Here is a 14,879-nt window from a genome sequence, read left to right as displayed (position 1 = left end):
GCTCTCACTGTTCCTCTATCTCAGCTACATCATGTTCTCCGTAATCGTGCTTGTTGTTCTACTGTGTAAACAGTGTAAAGTGTACTGTTGATTCTTTTGTACCTTTACATTTTTAAATGTGAATCAGGTTGCACAACAAAAGGGTGTCTTTATTTTCTTATTTTATCTGGTTTATATCTGACTAACCAAATAACAGAGAGAAAAGGGAAGTGAATTCTCAGCACTTCCTCCATAGACACAGAGATGTAAAAAATAAAACCCTATAGTCTATACTGTAGCTCAGCTACGGCAAAATACATGCATTGATTTGGTCTGATGGAACAGCTTTAAGCAGTGAAGGAGCTTTGGGGAAAACCAAACACAATGTTCATGGGGAAAATCTCACCTCCTATTAATACACACACACACACATACACACACCGCAGGAGAAAGAGTGCTGGTTGGCAGTTTGAGCAAAACTTCCTTTTTTCCCACAGATGCAGCTGTGTATGAATCTCTTCACATCACTCATTCAGCTGACGGCTCGTAAAGGAACTATATATGGAATCGCTAACATGGTGAGAGACAGATTTACACCTAATAAGAGAATCGCTCTTCTTAATCAGAGTTACATGCACACTTCTGTCATTTATAACCTGTATTGTGTTACACAGTTGTTTCTCTAGTTCTATTATAATTATTATTTGTTTATTATGTATTGCTCTTTAGTAGCAGATTTAACAAAGAGAAGCTTTATCAGGGTTCATACGCTCGTGAAAATCCTGGAGAGTAGAAATCACATTTTCCAGAGCTGAAAAAAAATAAATAAGTTTTGGAATAAAAAAAAAAATTTGATTAGTTTTTCAATTAACATTTTGTGTTTTAATAATGATGATCACTTTTCTGTGTGTAATATTACATTCCTGTACCTCTGTGTGTGTGTGTGTGTGTGTGTGTGTGTGTGTGTGTGTGTGTGTGTGTGTGTGTGTGTTACGCCGCCGATCATCTTCACTACCTCAAATAACTAACAGGCTCCAAACCTTTTGGTTCGGTGTAGGCTGCTCAGTTTGACCTGTGGACGTGGTGGACACGTTGTGGACTCGGGTGTTTCTTGTGGTCTCTGTGCGCTTAATAACTGGATAACGATGTTAGCTTGGATGCTAAAAAAAAAAAAAATGAAAAAAAAGCCACAGCAGTAGTTTTAGTGGTGCTGCGTTTACACAACTCCTGCAAAAATAAAATCTCAAACCCATGTGTATCAACTCTCAGTTTTAATTTTACTACAAAATGTTAAATGAGTTTTTTTTTTTAGAGAACTGATTTGATTTGTGAAATTGTAATTGTTTTTTTTTAAAACAAGAAAAAATCGAATGCAGTTGTTTAGAGCAGATAATCTAAACCAGGTTCGTCCAGCTCATTATGATCAGACCAGATGAAAAAAGAAACCATGCAGCTTTATTAATATTGTGTATCTGAAGGAAATACAAAATAAATATAAATATCTGTAACGTTATATGCAGTAAAAGCCACAGCCTCCACATGGGGTGGACGTGTGTAACGGTGTCGGGAAGTGAACATCACATCACCCTGTACATCGCTTCCCCTGACTGGGTGAAACAAAACACGTATTTTTAATCAAGTCTTGATCATTTAGTTTGAAGTCCTGGAAAAATCCTGCAATTTATTCATTAAAAATGTGACCCGTATATATATGGAGAGTTAGAGTTTACCCGTAACTCAGTTCGACCCAGTGGAGAGGTCAGGGTGGACTGTTGATTATTCTAGATTGTTGGAATAATCCTACGACACAGGTGGACTCCAGAAGCATCTCAAGGAGCCCTGATAAGAGCAGGGTGCACCAGAGCTCAACTACATGTGTTGTAACAGAGAGTCTGAATTCTTATGGAAATTCCATGTTTCTGTCTTTATTTTTCAAGAAATTTTAAAAAAACATCCCAAACACCTGTTTCTACTTTGTAGAAAAAAAAAAGATTTTAATGAGTGTAAAACATAAAAAAAGGAGAAAACTTGGTCATTATTTAGTCTGAAAACTTTTCATGTGGTCACAATTATTGGCACCCCTGGTTAAGATGTGTTCTTAGGCTTCTAATGAATTTATTTTTTATTATGGAAGCAAAATCTTACAGTGAAAATTGCAGAAGAATCTAACCTTTAACTCAAGTGAATAAGAAAAAAATCCATATTTTAATTTTTTTTTTTTATAAAATCACCTGTTCAGTATTATTGGCACCCCTAACAGTTCAGATAAAATAAATGTAATTGGGGCATAAAGTTGATCAGAGTATCTAAAAAGTTTTCATTAATAATTCATGACTTCCTGTTTTCCTATGGTATAAATATGACATGACTCAGAGGCCTATTTCTCTTATTCACTCCTCAACATGGGAAAGACAGGAGAACACCCCATTCGAGCGAGGCAGATGTGTGTCGACCTTTATAAGCCAGGAAATGGATAGAAAATAGCCGCTTGCCTAAACTCAACCATATCTACAGTCACTGTTAGAGAACTGTGTCAGAAAGTGGCATCTTGGCATCACAAATTCTCCATAACAACCATCAGATGTTATCTATATGCAAACAAGCAGGCAAGGAAAAAAAACCTTTTCTCACCTTCAATCACAAACATAACCGCCTGCCGTTTGCTGGGACTAAAACTGAGACCATGTGCTGTGGTCAGATGAGACTAAGATGGAGCTTTTTGGAAGCACATGCACACTGCGAAGTCTGGTGGAGGATTTGTGATGCTGTGGGTCTGTTTCTCTTCCAAAGGCCCTGGGAACCTTGTTAGGGTGCACGGCATCATGAACTCTCTGAAATACCAGGAAATTTTAAATCAAAACCTGATGGTCTCTGTCAGAAAGCTGAAGATGGGTCGTTAATAAGGTGTCATCACCTCAACACCTTATTATGTTATGTTGTCGCACTGTCACTTTGTTGCTTTTGTTTGCACATTTGCACGTGCACTTTATGGTGTCTTCCTTGGCTAGTTAGTTTTTCTGTTAATTTATGTTGTAAATTTATGTTGCATGTAGCACCTTGGTCCTGGTGGAACTTTGTTTCGTTTCACTGTGTACTAACAGTATATGGTTGAAGTGACAATAAAGCCTACTTGAACTTGAACATGAACTCATTGGGTCTTTCGGCTGGGTCCAAAACATGTTGTGAAGTCTACACAGAAATGGTCCAGCAGAAACAAAATCAAGCTCCTCTCATGAACATCTCAGACCCCAGACCTCAACCCAACCGAAAACCTGTGGGGTGAGCTGAAGATGAGAGTGCATAAGAGAGGACCCAGGACTCTGGATGATCTAGAAAGATTGTGCAAAGAGGAATGTTCAAAGGTCCCTCTATCTGTATTCTCCAATCTTGTGAAATGTGGTAGGAGGGGATTCAGTGCTGTCTTAGGGTTAGTATTAAAATCAGGGGTGCCAATAATTGTGGCACACATGATTTTACGTTAAAAAAAAAATCTTAATATGGTAATTTTTTTCTCCATTGAAATTGTACATCAATTAAGGGTTGGATTTTTTTTTTTCTTCTCTTTTTGCATTGTGGCTCTATATGGAAAAAAATTTAAATAAAAAAAAAAATTTATTTATAATAAGCCTATGAACATATCTTAATCAGGGGTGCCAATAATATTGACCAGCATTTTAGATTAAAAAAAACTGGCAAAGTGAGTAGACACTGAGTGAACATGTCAAAACTGTGTCCAAAGTGTCAGTATTGTGTGTGAGCTCTGTTGGTATCTACTGTATCACGGCTTTAATCCTCCTGGACCTGGACTTCACCAGAGCTGCACATGTTGTTCCTGGGATCTTCTTCCAATCCTCCATAATGACATCACAGAGCTCCTGGACGGTAGACACACATAGCACTTTGCCACCTTCCGCTTGAGGACGTCCCTCAATAGGGCTCGGGTCTGGAGACAGACTCGTCCACTGACAAACACACGAACATGATGAATAGGTCATGTGACTTCGCATGGTTAAAGATGTACAGCTGTTATCACTTAGGGTGCACTCACCCCTTTGTTGTCATCTATTTTGACACTCTAAACTCTAACTGACCACTCTAAAATATATCCAAGTTTCAGTTCTATAGTATTGTCCTTCAAAAATATATATTCGAATGTTTGCTGAAAATAGAGGAGTGAAGTCACTTTTGTGTGTGTGTGTGTGTGTGTGTGTGTGTGTGTAAATTAGAGAGATTTACAGATATTATCAAAATAATATTGAAATATTTGCAATCTTTTTTATTTTACAGGAGACTAGCAAACATTGGCTTCTGCTAGGATGCTGGGTGATGACCACGCTTCCCATCAGCTTAGCGATCTGCACAGATAAAATACAACTGAGGTTCCATCCATGTGACATGCAAGAGAATTACACTACCGGGATAGTAACGTTCTACTGCAGTGGCCGAAGTTTGCGTTCCATCCCAGACATTTTTCCGAACACCACCATTCTCAATGCATCATACAATGAAATCAACAACCTAACAGTGGACTCGCTAAAAGACTGTAAACAACTGGAAATTCTCAAACTAGACAGGATAAGCAAAAATCGGAATGTAACCATCGCTGAGGGGGTTTTTGCCAATTTGACAAAACTGAAAGTTTTAACGCTTAATGACCTGGGCCTGTCCAAGGTGCCTACAGAACTCCCAAGAACCCTGAGAGAACTGAGACTGGACAGGAACAAAATAATCTCATTAAGTTCCAGAAACTTTTCACGATTAAGAGAGCTGACCCATCTTTACATGTCCAAAAACTGTTATTATTTTAATAGCTGTTTCAGGAGCTTTAAGATTGAGAACAGAACTTTTTCCAGCTTGGACAGGTTGGAACATCTGAGCTTGTCATATAATAACCTTTCCCATGTTCCCAGAGACTTACCTGTCTCTCTAATAACACTCGACCTCGCTTCCAACATGATATCGTTCATCGGAGAAGATGATTTCAAAGAGCTCTCAAACCTCAAAACTCTTAAAATCCAGGGAAATTGTCCACGCTGCCACAATGCTCCGTATCCCTGCGTTCCATGTGCAAATGGCTCTATCGATATTCACGAACGAGCTTTCGACCACCTTAGGAACCTTACGTTATTGCATCTTGCTGGAAATTCTATTTCTTTCATTAATAAAGAATGGTTTAATAACCTCCCTAATCTGAGGGAACTCTACCTTTCCTACAATTTTTTAAGCAATCAGATCGGAAATGAAACTTTTTTGAATAATTTAGGTTTTTTGAGAAAACTCGATCTCTCATTTAATTATGGATTACAATCTTATCCAGAAACAGTGAACCTTTCCTCGTCCTTTGCCAACTTGTCCAGTCTTCGCACGCTGCACATGCAAGGTTTGGTTTTCAAAAAGATTGAAAAAGACTCTCTGCAACATCTTTATGGTTTGCAGAATCTGTCCACATTAGATCTAGGAATAAATTTTATCGTGCATGTGGATCCAGATGTCTTTAAGCAGTTTCATCATTTAAAGCTGCTGTATCTGTCAGAAAACCGTCTCTATCCTATCACTAACTCTGAGGTTAGAACGGCAGACAATAACGTGAAGCCGCCACGCTTCAACCTCCCGGGGCTGATGGATTCTAGTTCTCAACAACAACCAGATCCTTTTACTAAGCCTATCCCGAGGCTCATCAAACCAGAGTGCTACGCTGCTGGCCGCGTCTTGGACCTGAGCAGAAATAATCTGTTTTTTATTTCCCCAAAGCAATTTGAAGGTTATGAAAACATTTCCTGCCTCAACCTGTCCAGAAACGGCTTTGCATCAGCGTTAAATGGGACAGAATTCACAACACTGCCTTACCTAAAATATTTAGACTTGTCTTACAATAAGATTGATTTGGCCTACAATTATGCTTTTGAAGAATTAAGGGAGCTGGAGGTGCTTGACATCAGCAGTAACTCCCATTACTTCACAGTGCCTGGGGTGACGCATAATTTGTTTTTCATACAGAATCTACCTAAGCTGAGGGTACTAAACATGAGCTCCAACGGCATTTTCACCCTGACGACCAGGTACATGTGCAGCGACTCACTTGCCGAGCTCCAGTTCCAGGACAATCAACTTGGGAAGCTTTGGAAAGATGAGAAGTACGAGAAACTTTTCTGGAACTTAACAAATCTGACAAATCTTGATATATCGTCGAACTACATCTGGACGATACGTACAAACGTTTACAAATACTTGCCTGTCACTTTGAAAAGATTCAGCCTGAGCCACAATAATCTGAAGAGTCTCAACTGGACGTTGATGAGGAACTTCATACACCTCGAAGAGCTCATACTCAGCCACAACATCATGAGCTCTGTCTCTGAAGACATAACCCTGAATATTCCATCATTACGTTACCTTGACCTGAGCTATAACAAGATCTATCAGCTGGCAGATCGGTTTCTTGAAAATGCTCTTAATCTTAAAGAGCTGGATCTGAGTTTTAATAAAATAAGCATCATTAGAAATTCAACCTTCCCATCCAATGAGGCACTTCATTTGGAAACATTGTGCCTTCATAACAACCCCTATCACTGCACATGTGACATGTTGGACTTTATCCTTTGGATTAAGTATAGCAAGGTGAAAATCCCCAAACTGTACACTTCATTGAAATGCAACATCCCTGAAGGGATCAAAGGTCGCAGGCTGATAGAATTTGACATCAAACAGTGCCTTGACCCTAACGTTGCCTGTATCTACATTGTCACCACTTTGTTCATTGTGTGCGTCACTTTTGTAGCCACCTTGATGCACTTGTTTTACTGGGACCTCTCATACGTGTTCTACTACACAAGGGCTAAAGTTAAAGGCTACCAGCACCTGAGCTCTAGAGACAATGTCTACGATGCCTTTGTTACCTATGACACCAAAGACCCGCAGGTGTCTGATTGGGTCCTGAACCATCTCCGGGTTCAACTGGAGGAACAAGGTGATCACTTCCTTCCAGTCTGTTTGGAAGAACGTGACTGGCTGCCTGGCTGCCCCATTCTGGACAGCCTGACCCGAAGCATCCGCCAGAGCCGCAAGACGGTCTTTGTCCTCACAAATTCCTACGTGGACAGCGGCTCGTTCAAGATGGCCATGTACCTGGCGCACCAGCGGCTCCTGGACGAAAGTGATGATGTGATCGTCTTGCTGCTACTTGAGCCCGTTTTACAGAACTCGCATTTCCTGCGTCTACGGAGGCGTCTTTGCAGCCACAGCGTGCTGGAGTGGCCCCGGACGCCCGCCGCAGAGCCCTGGTTCTGGCAGTGTCTGAGAAACGCAATTCGGGTCGAGAACAAAGTCATGTACAACAACATCTACTCCAGATACTTTACTATCAAAAAGAGGCCGCGAGAGAAACAATGAACGACAAAAAATACATTCAGATTCATGTATTTTATATTCCCTTTCCAGTTAACAGATGTGTTATATCTATGTTTTATATAGTAGAGCTTTTGCAAGTTGGTTCCTAGGGTGTTGCTCTCCCAGATGGTTGCTAGACTGTTGCTAACTAGTCAATATGGTATGATATGATATTGTCCAGTGGATTGTGCTGGTATTTAGTTAGTTGCTAGCTATGATAGTACAGTTGTTGCCAGGGTGTTGTAGATGGTTGCTATGTTGTTGCTAAGTGTTATATTCCAGCTGCTTTTTGGAAGTTTTAGCCGATGTGCTAGTGGGGTTCTGGGCTTCCACAACTTGCTGTAAAAAAATCCAACCTTCAGACATGATGTGTGTCTTGGCTGGACTTTGTTTGAAATCAACCAAACATTGTGAACGTGTTGCTGAAATGTGGCTTTAAAGCCCTTCTCTCTCAGCAGCGTGTTGTTTCTCTACACCGTGCTATCAGAAGGAACGCTGTACTGTACTGGGAAAGGTTTGTTTCCAATGTGGTTGGGATTGTAAACAGTGTGTGTGTGTGTGTATGTGTGTGTGTGTATGTGTGTGTATTGTATTAAATAATGGTTCTCTGAATTTAATGCGATGTGTGAAAACATTCTACCAGATGTGTGATCAGTGATAGTGAGAGTTTACACACTTTTACATAATAACTCTGAGAATCTCATTCAAATGAAAATGTTTTTGTATGTTTAATAGTTTTTTGTTTTTTAGCTGATATCATTAACATTTGTTCTTTTTGCTCTTAATAAAATTTTAGAATTTGTTTACATTACAACTTGTTTGCTTGAATTATTATTTTTTTATTAATATATTCTTCTTACTTTTTGTTGTTTATTCCTTTTGACTTGTTTTCATCATTCTTTTTATTGTTGTTTTTGTTGTTCTTTTTAAGATATCATTCAGATCTAACTACTGTATTATACGGTATATAATATTATAAAAGCAGGAGACACTGTACAGTATGTTGCGATCTCACACCACCAGGGTTGGAGGTTCGAATCACGTGTGTTTCACGTTCTCCCCGTGCATGGTGTGTTTCCTCTGTGTACTCTGGGCCGTGTGGGCTGAGTCCTTTACAGTACCCTGTGTTTCCTGGGACATGCTCCAGTCCGGGTCCACCTTGGATTCACTCACCCCTCGACCCCTACAGTCACTCCCTCTCTCACTCAATCATCGTCCATACCACTTAATCCTGTGTACAGAGTCACGGGGGGACCCGGAGTCTTAGACTTAGACCCCTGGACGGGGTGTCAATCTATTGCAGGGCACACACACACACACACACACACACTCACCCGACAGGCCGAACCACTACAGCTCTGTGCCACCTACAACCCAAATACATGTTTTAAAATAAATAAATTAGCATAATAATTAATTCATAAATATTATAATAATATCTGCTAATTGAAAAATAATTTTTGCTGTTAAATAAGTGGAAAAAAAACATTTTGTTAGTCGTGGATTATTAATGCAGCAGTTAAGAATATAATAATATTGTTATGCACACAATGTCCACCAGATGTCGCGCTCGCGCGGCTTTTCTAGGGCGTTGGCTTGCTGTGTTCTCATTGGCTGTGCGCTAATCAGCGCCGTGACGTCATTGGCACGGGGCGTATAAAAGGCAGAGCCCGCGCGCTCGGCGTCACAGCGCCTTGTGTTCCTCACATCTGTCTCTCTGATCTCAGCTCCGGTGAGTATGTTTAATTCAACATCTTTATATTCTCATCATTCTGTTCTTAATTATTCACCAGACTCTCTGTCAGTAAACTGCTTTATTATTTCATAGTGATGCAGAAAAAAAAATCACAGTGTTGTTATTATTATAAATATTATTTTCACTTTTCGGCCTTTATTCTGCATGATCTTGTAAAATCCCACTAAACCGACGTTGCCGTGTTTCTGTTGGTTATAGCAGGTTATAACAGTGTTATAGCTCTAATGAATTAACAGTGTGACCTGACTACATGGCACAGAGCAGCAGCAGACGCCGAGCGCTCTTTGTTCAGATCCCTGTCTGTGTGATGCAGAACGAAGTGATGCACAGATTATTAGATGGGTCAATAAATAAAATGGAGATGTGGATTAATAACGATGACGATAATAATAATAATGATAATAATAATAATTAATGGACAATAACTGAACGTCTAGACAGTGCTCATAGGGCGGTGCCGTTTGCAAGACAGGGTCACAATGCAGTTGTCTTGCTAAATAAAATACAATGATACCTTAAAGAATATTATTTAAAAAATATATCGCAATATGAGAATTCATCGTGCAAGACGTCAGGTTAAGATTTTTATTTATTTTATTTTTTTGGGGCCATTTCCGGGTTTCAGACATCAGCAGGAAAAATTTAGAAACTAATAATGAAATAGCAAAATTATTATTAAGGTTATTAAAGGCTACATGCCGATGCTAAGCAATATAACGATAACATTGTTGTTTGTCTCTGTGTGTTTTAGAAATCAACCACAAACATGTCAGACAAACCTGATCTGGGGGAAGTGGAAAAATTTGACAAGTCCAAGCTGAAGAAGACGGAGACGCAGGAGAAAAATCCTCTGCCGTCTGCAGAGAGTAAGGAAAAGAGAAATTATAAATAAATTTAATTTATATTGTGTGCTTGCATGTAGATAATTAAAGAATCCATTAAAACATTTTCTACTACATAATATAATATATACACTACAGAGATCATAAATCTCCCACGCATTATTTAAGAACAAACCTCCACATTCTTATTATTAATATACTGACACTTTTTTTTTCTCTCCTCAGCTATTGAACAGGAAAAGCAGGCAAGCTCGTCATGAAACTTCCTCTCGAGACTCCACTATGCACTGCACTGCCTTCATCTTTTCACCTTATCTTTTTCTTAAAAAAAAAAAAGTTTAATTTGTTAAAACAAAACCAACCCTAAGATGCGTTCTGATTGGACGAAACAAAACCACCATCCAATGGCCCGTACCTCCATTTCATTTTTGTTTGGTTATTTGAAATGAACGAAAACGCACCACTGCGAAGAACGATGGACGTGGGAGGTCATGAAGAGGAGGAAGAGGAGGCGGAGCTTCAGCCTCAGGGCGGGGCCGAGGGTTTGATTGACAGCTTCCTGGGACGTTTACTATCCAGACCTGGGCTGATTGGTGTCAGATGTTGAAAATCATGCAGTGTTTTTTATTTTTTTTTCTCCTTAAAATTTAATGTTTAAGATTATTTTGTAATCTAAAGTTCAAACCTTGGAATGCACAATATTTTGTTTATGCAAATAAAAAAGAAAAGAAAAACCTGTTAATTTTTGTGAAGGTTTCAGTTTTTTCTTAGATGTAAAAGATGGATTTAAAAAAAAACAGTTTAGAATTATTTGTTAATCCTGGTGGATAAATAAAACCTCCATTTTCACTAAAGCTGGGGTTTTTAATTACAAATAATTTAGTGTGAGATTTCTCTTATAACGCATTCATTTCCTTGTGAGTGTGCTGGTGAGGTTTAAGACGCAGCGAGGCCGGTATATAAAGAGCTCAGCTGGATCACACTGGAACAGAAGCTGGCTTTCTGGAGCTTAACCAATGTCATCTAACTTATCAATCATCATTCTTTTATTAAACGTTCACTCTCTGCATGACTCGCAGTGTATTTTGTGCAATAAGAAATAAACCCGGGAGCCTGTAAAACAGTGCAAGCTTGACATGTGGATCGTCTCTTTAACCAAGCGGCCATTTTGGAGGCCATGGTACCCATGATGCAGCGTCATTTAGCACTTCCACCACGATACCCTGTAGGCGTTATGGTGTGAAGAACAAGTGGTCTGAAATCTCATCAGTGCTAAAAACATGTCCCGAAAGAGAACCGAGTCGTGCTGAGTCCACCGAAGCCCAGAGGTCACTCTCCGCTAGTTCCCTTTCAGTTCCACTTTTGTCGTACTCTGTGTAAAACTAGTGAAAGGATTCGAGTGTTGGAAGAAGGATACAGGTTTTACTTCCTTTTTACGTGTGAGGAAACGTGTCACTGTGGCACACACACACACACATTTCTGATGTCCAGACACTTCGGACTCTTTTCAGTCTTGCAGTCTTTACACTTTGTTTGTAGAAATGGATCCCGTTCATGTCAGTTTGTCCTCACTTGTTCTGTCTGCTCGTCCTCCTCAGATGAAATCATTCGCAGTGGGATTGCGGGGCAGCGTGAGCCCTGCCCCAGTGGGCCTCATTCCTTAGTGCTTGTTGCAGTTCCCATTTTCCCTGCAGTACGTGTAATGATAACTCCACGTACAATAAGATCCCTGACTTACGAACGAGTTCCGTTCCGAGAGCACTGAGTAACTCCGACAAAATCTTTGACACAAGTATACAATGTAAAGCATTAAAAACAAACACACAGATGTGGTGATTTAGTTGCGCATTCTCTTCTCGCAAGACTGCACCTCCAAATCGCGAGGGGGATCCCGGGGACGCGGCGGTGTTAGCTGACTTGGTTTAAAGGGAAGCCGGGAAGACGTTGGGGGAGGACGACGCTACATAGTGTTTACTGTACACTTTGACTGGACGCCATTCAGTCCCGGAGCTGTATTGGACTTCCTATCTAAGTGTAACAGTGAGCAGTACTTCCTCAGGACAGTTACACAACATTGTTTAAAAATAAAAGAGCTAATCAGCGGAATATCGGCTTTTGTCTTTTAAATCGTGGCATATTTCGTTTTTTATGTTGTAATATTTTATATAATGTACGTATAATGTATCATATAATAGATATAACATTTTGTACATCGTTGGTGACTAAAAAGAGGTAAAAGTGTTTAGATAGTATTTACAATATACAGAGACTTTAAAATGAAGACCTTATGAACATATGCCTTGGTACTCATGATTATGTTTCCTCATGTGTATTTTATCTAAATGCAAAATTAATGCCATCCACAGTTTAACAAAGTTAATCATCATCCACCGAGTTTAACTGACCCTAAGTGCTGAGGTTTTATATATATTTATACTGTATATATACACTACAATATATAACACCGTTCAAGTTTGACCTTGACCTTGGCTTGGTGACATGCACCAAAGACATTTCATATGTTTTTGACACATTTATTAATGTCCTCCCCTCCTTTTATGTGTGATGGTAAAGACAAACATGCACACAAGCACACACACACACACACACACACACAGGCAAAGCGCTGGACGTCAGCACATTCACCACATCATCTGTTTGTCCTGCAGTAATGACATTTTTGACATTTATATCTCATGCAGCGCTGTCTCTTACTTCCTGTTGGTTGTGGTTATTCAGTACTTTCATTATGAGCCACACACACACACACACACACACACACACACACACGCACGCACCCACACACACAGCATTTATTTAAACAAGACCTTCCTATACATTTCATTTATTACATTTGTAATAAATAAATAAATAAGTAAGTAAATAAATAAATATAAGTTTGTATGTAGCATTTTGTCCTTATTATGAGTTTCTGCTTATTAGTTTTGTATGATAAGCAGCACGTATTTAGATGCACAGCACCAGTGTATCTGCTTTATTATTGTTTACAATTTAGTAAAAAATCTTTTTAATTAAATATTAATAATTATTATAATAATAATAATAATAATTATTATTATTATTATTATTATTCAGGAAGGCCTGGGTTCAATTCCCACCCATTGCCCAGAGCTCAGCCATTGCATGATGTCCTGGTGCTATTTTTGTATTGTTTGATGACACTTTTCTTCTGTTCCCTCCTGAGCAGCGTCTGTGTTCTAACATGGGATTCTATCTGGTTTCTATCTCGTTATAAAAGTTCATGACCCTTTTCGCTTTCCATTTGGTCATTCTTACCTGTAAAGCCAACTGCACACTTTATTGTCAATTAGCGCTCTTTAGGCGCCGATGGCGCGCCCCAGCATGAGACAGTTCTCCATAAACATGGGTCTAGTGTTAGAGCATCTTCCTTGCTAGCCTCAGCGATAGTTTCCCCCTCCATCTTCTTTTGAGGGCTGAAGATTAACACGTGACGTGACACACCTGATGTGAGCTCCCAGTCAGGACAGTTAACATTGCTCGAGCTAGCTAATGCTAAAGTAGACAGTTATTGAAGAGGACTTTACTCCGTCGGGATTTCCACGCTCTGGACACGGCGCTGCACCGTCAGGACTCTCGTCCAAATCCTCCACGAGTCTCTTTAGACACCTTTAAATATAATGTATGCAGCACATGATGAGCAGAAGATTGTATGAAAGTGTGTGGAGTGTGCACAGTGTGTGAGACACTGCTAGGTTTCATGCTAGATGCTAATTCAATTCAGTTTTATTTTCAGTGTTTTTAACAACGGTCATTGTCACAAATCAGCTTTACAGAATCCAAAGAAATTAGGGAGATGAATATGAATCATAATCATAAATCACTTTATTTAAACAGAGTGCTGTTAAAACAATAGATTTGTGTGTCTGTGTGTGTGTGTGTGTGTGTGTGTGTTACAGAGCAATAATTGTTAAAAATTTGGCCTTTGTGTATTGTGCAGCCATCTGGCAGAGCTGTCACACACACACACACACACACACACACACACACACACACACACACACACACACTGGTTTAAATAGTTATTTATGAATTTGTCTAAAAACAATTTTCACACACACACACACACACACACTGCTGCGCTTCATAATTATCTGCTAGTTATTTCTACAAACACGTTTCATATTCACGTAATAAGTAATGATTAAATATCGTTTATCTAAAGTTTCTCTACGTTTATTTCCGCCTGTGTTAGACGAACATCGCTCATGTTTTTTCTCAGCACCCAGCTTCTGTGCAAAAAGAGGAAGTTAGCATTTAGACTAATGTAGCAAATGTGAAAGGCATGTCACACACACACACACACACACACACACAGTAAGATGAGAGGAAGTCACAGTCGACCAGAATAACTGAAGCGAGCGGAAGTGTTACTTCCGCTCCTTTTGCTTCGTTCCTTCAGCTAGCCTTAAGCTTTAGCGTTAGCTTTATTGTTAGCACGATTTAGCACGCTTGGCAGTTTTAAAATACTGAGTGTTGAGGTTGTTGAGGATTTTGGACAGAAGAGTTAGCATTAGCATGATTAGTCAAGTTTTATATTGTTGACTTTTGTGTTGCTGTTATATTGAAGCGTCCAGAGATTTGCATCATGACCCTGATGTATATGTATCAGTTCCGAAACTATAAACCACTCCAATCAATGTTCAAGAGAAAAAGTATATGTGTATATTTTCCCCCTCAGGCGGTCACTTCACCGTGCTCATGTTTCGAGCTAACGCGTATGGTCTTGTCTTCTGTCCCTCCCGGGTCCTTTTAATCACGCGCGGTGTCTCGTCTCGGCTTGTGAGGTGCGAATCTTTCTCCTGATAAAAACTCAGATGCAGAAACCCAGGCCAGTAGAAGGTTGTTTCCCACTTTATCCAGCGCGGCTGTCTCTG

At 39.6% G+C, this 14,879-nt stretch overlaps 2 protein-coding genes across 2 annotated transcripts; both read left to right on the top strand.

Annotated features, from left to right (window-relative positions):
* Positions 1-329: 329 nt before the first annotated feature.
* LOC128524706 (toll-like receptor 8) lies at positions 330-8,281 on the top strand. The gene is made up of 2 exons (XM_053497426.1): positions 330-557; positions 4,267-8,281. Exons 1-2 carry the CDS (start codon positions 477-479, stop codon positions 7,366-7,368), a joined length of 3,183 nt encoding a protein of 1,060 aa, XP_053353401.1. The 5' UTR covers positions 330-476; the 3' UTR covers positions 7,369-8,281.
* Positions 8,282-8,992: 711 nt separating this feature from the next.
* tmsb4x (thymosin beta 4 X-linked) lies at positions 8,993-10,705 on the top strand. The gene is made up of 3 exons (XM_053497427.1): positions 8,993-9,097; positions 9,873-9,987; positions 10,189-10,705. The coding sequence occupies exons 2-3, from the start codon at positions 9,888-9,890 to the stop codon at positions 10,221-10,223; spliced, it is 135 nt and encodes a 44-aa protein (XP_053353402.1). The 5' UTR covers positions 8,993-9,097; positions 9,873-9,887; the 3' UTR covers positions 10,224-10,705.
* The last annotated feature ends 4,174 nt before the right edge of the window (positions 10,706-14,879 follow it).

This window comes from Clarias gariepinus, chromosome 5 (genome assembly GCF_024256425.1).
Source record: "Clarias gariepinus isolate MV-2021 ecotype Netherlands chromosome 5, CGAR_prim_01v2, whole genome shotgun sequence".
NCBI lineage: Eukaryota > Metazoa > Chordata > Actinopteri > Siluriformes > Clariidae > Clarias > Clarias gariepinus.
The sequence above is the reverse complement of the archived record's forward strand: the minus strand, read 5'-3'. Positions and strand labels throughout refer to the sequence as shown.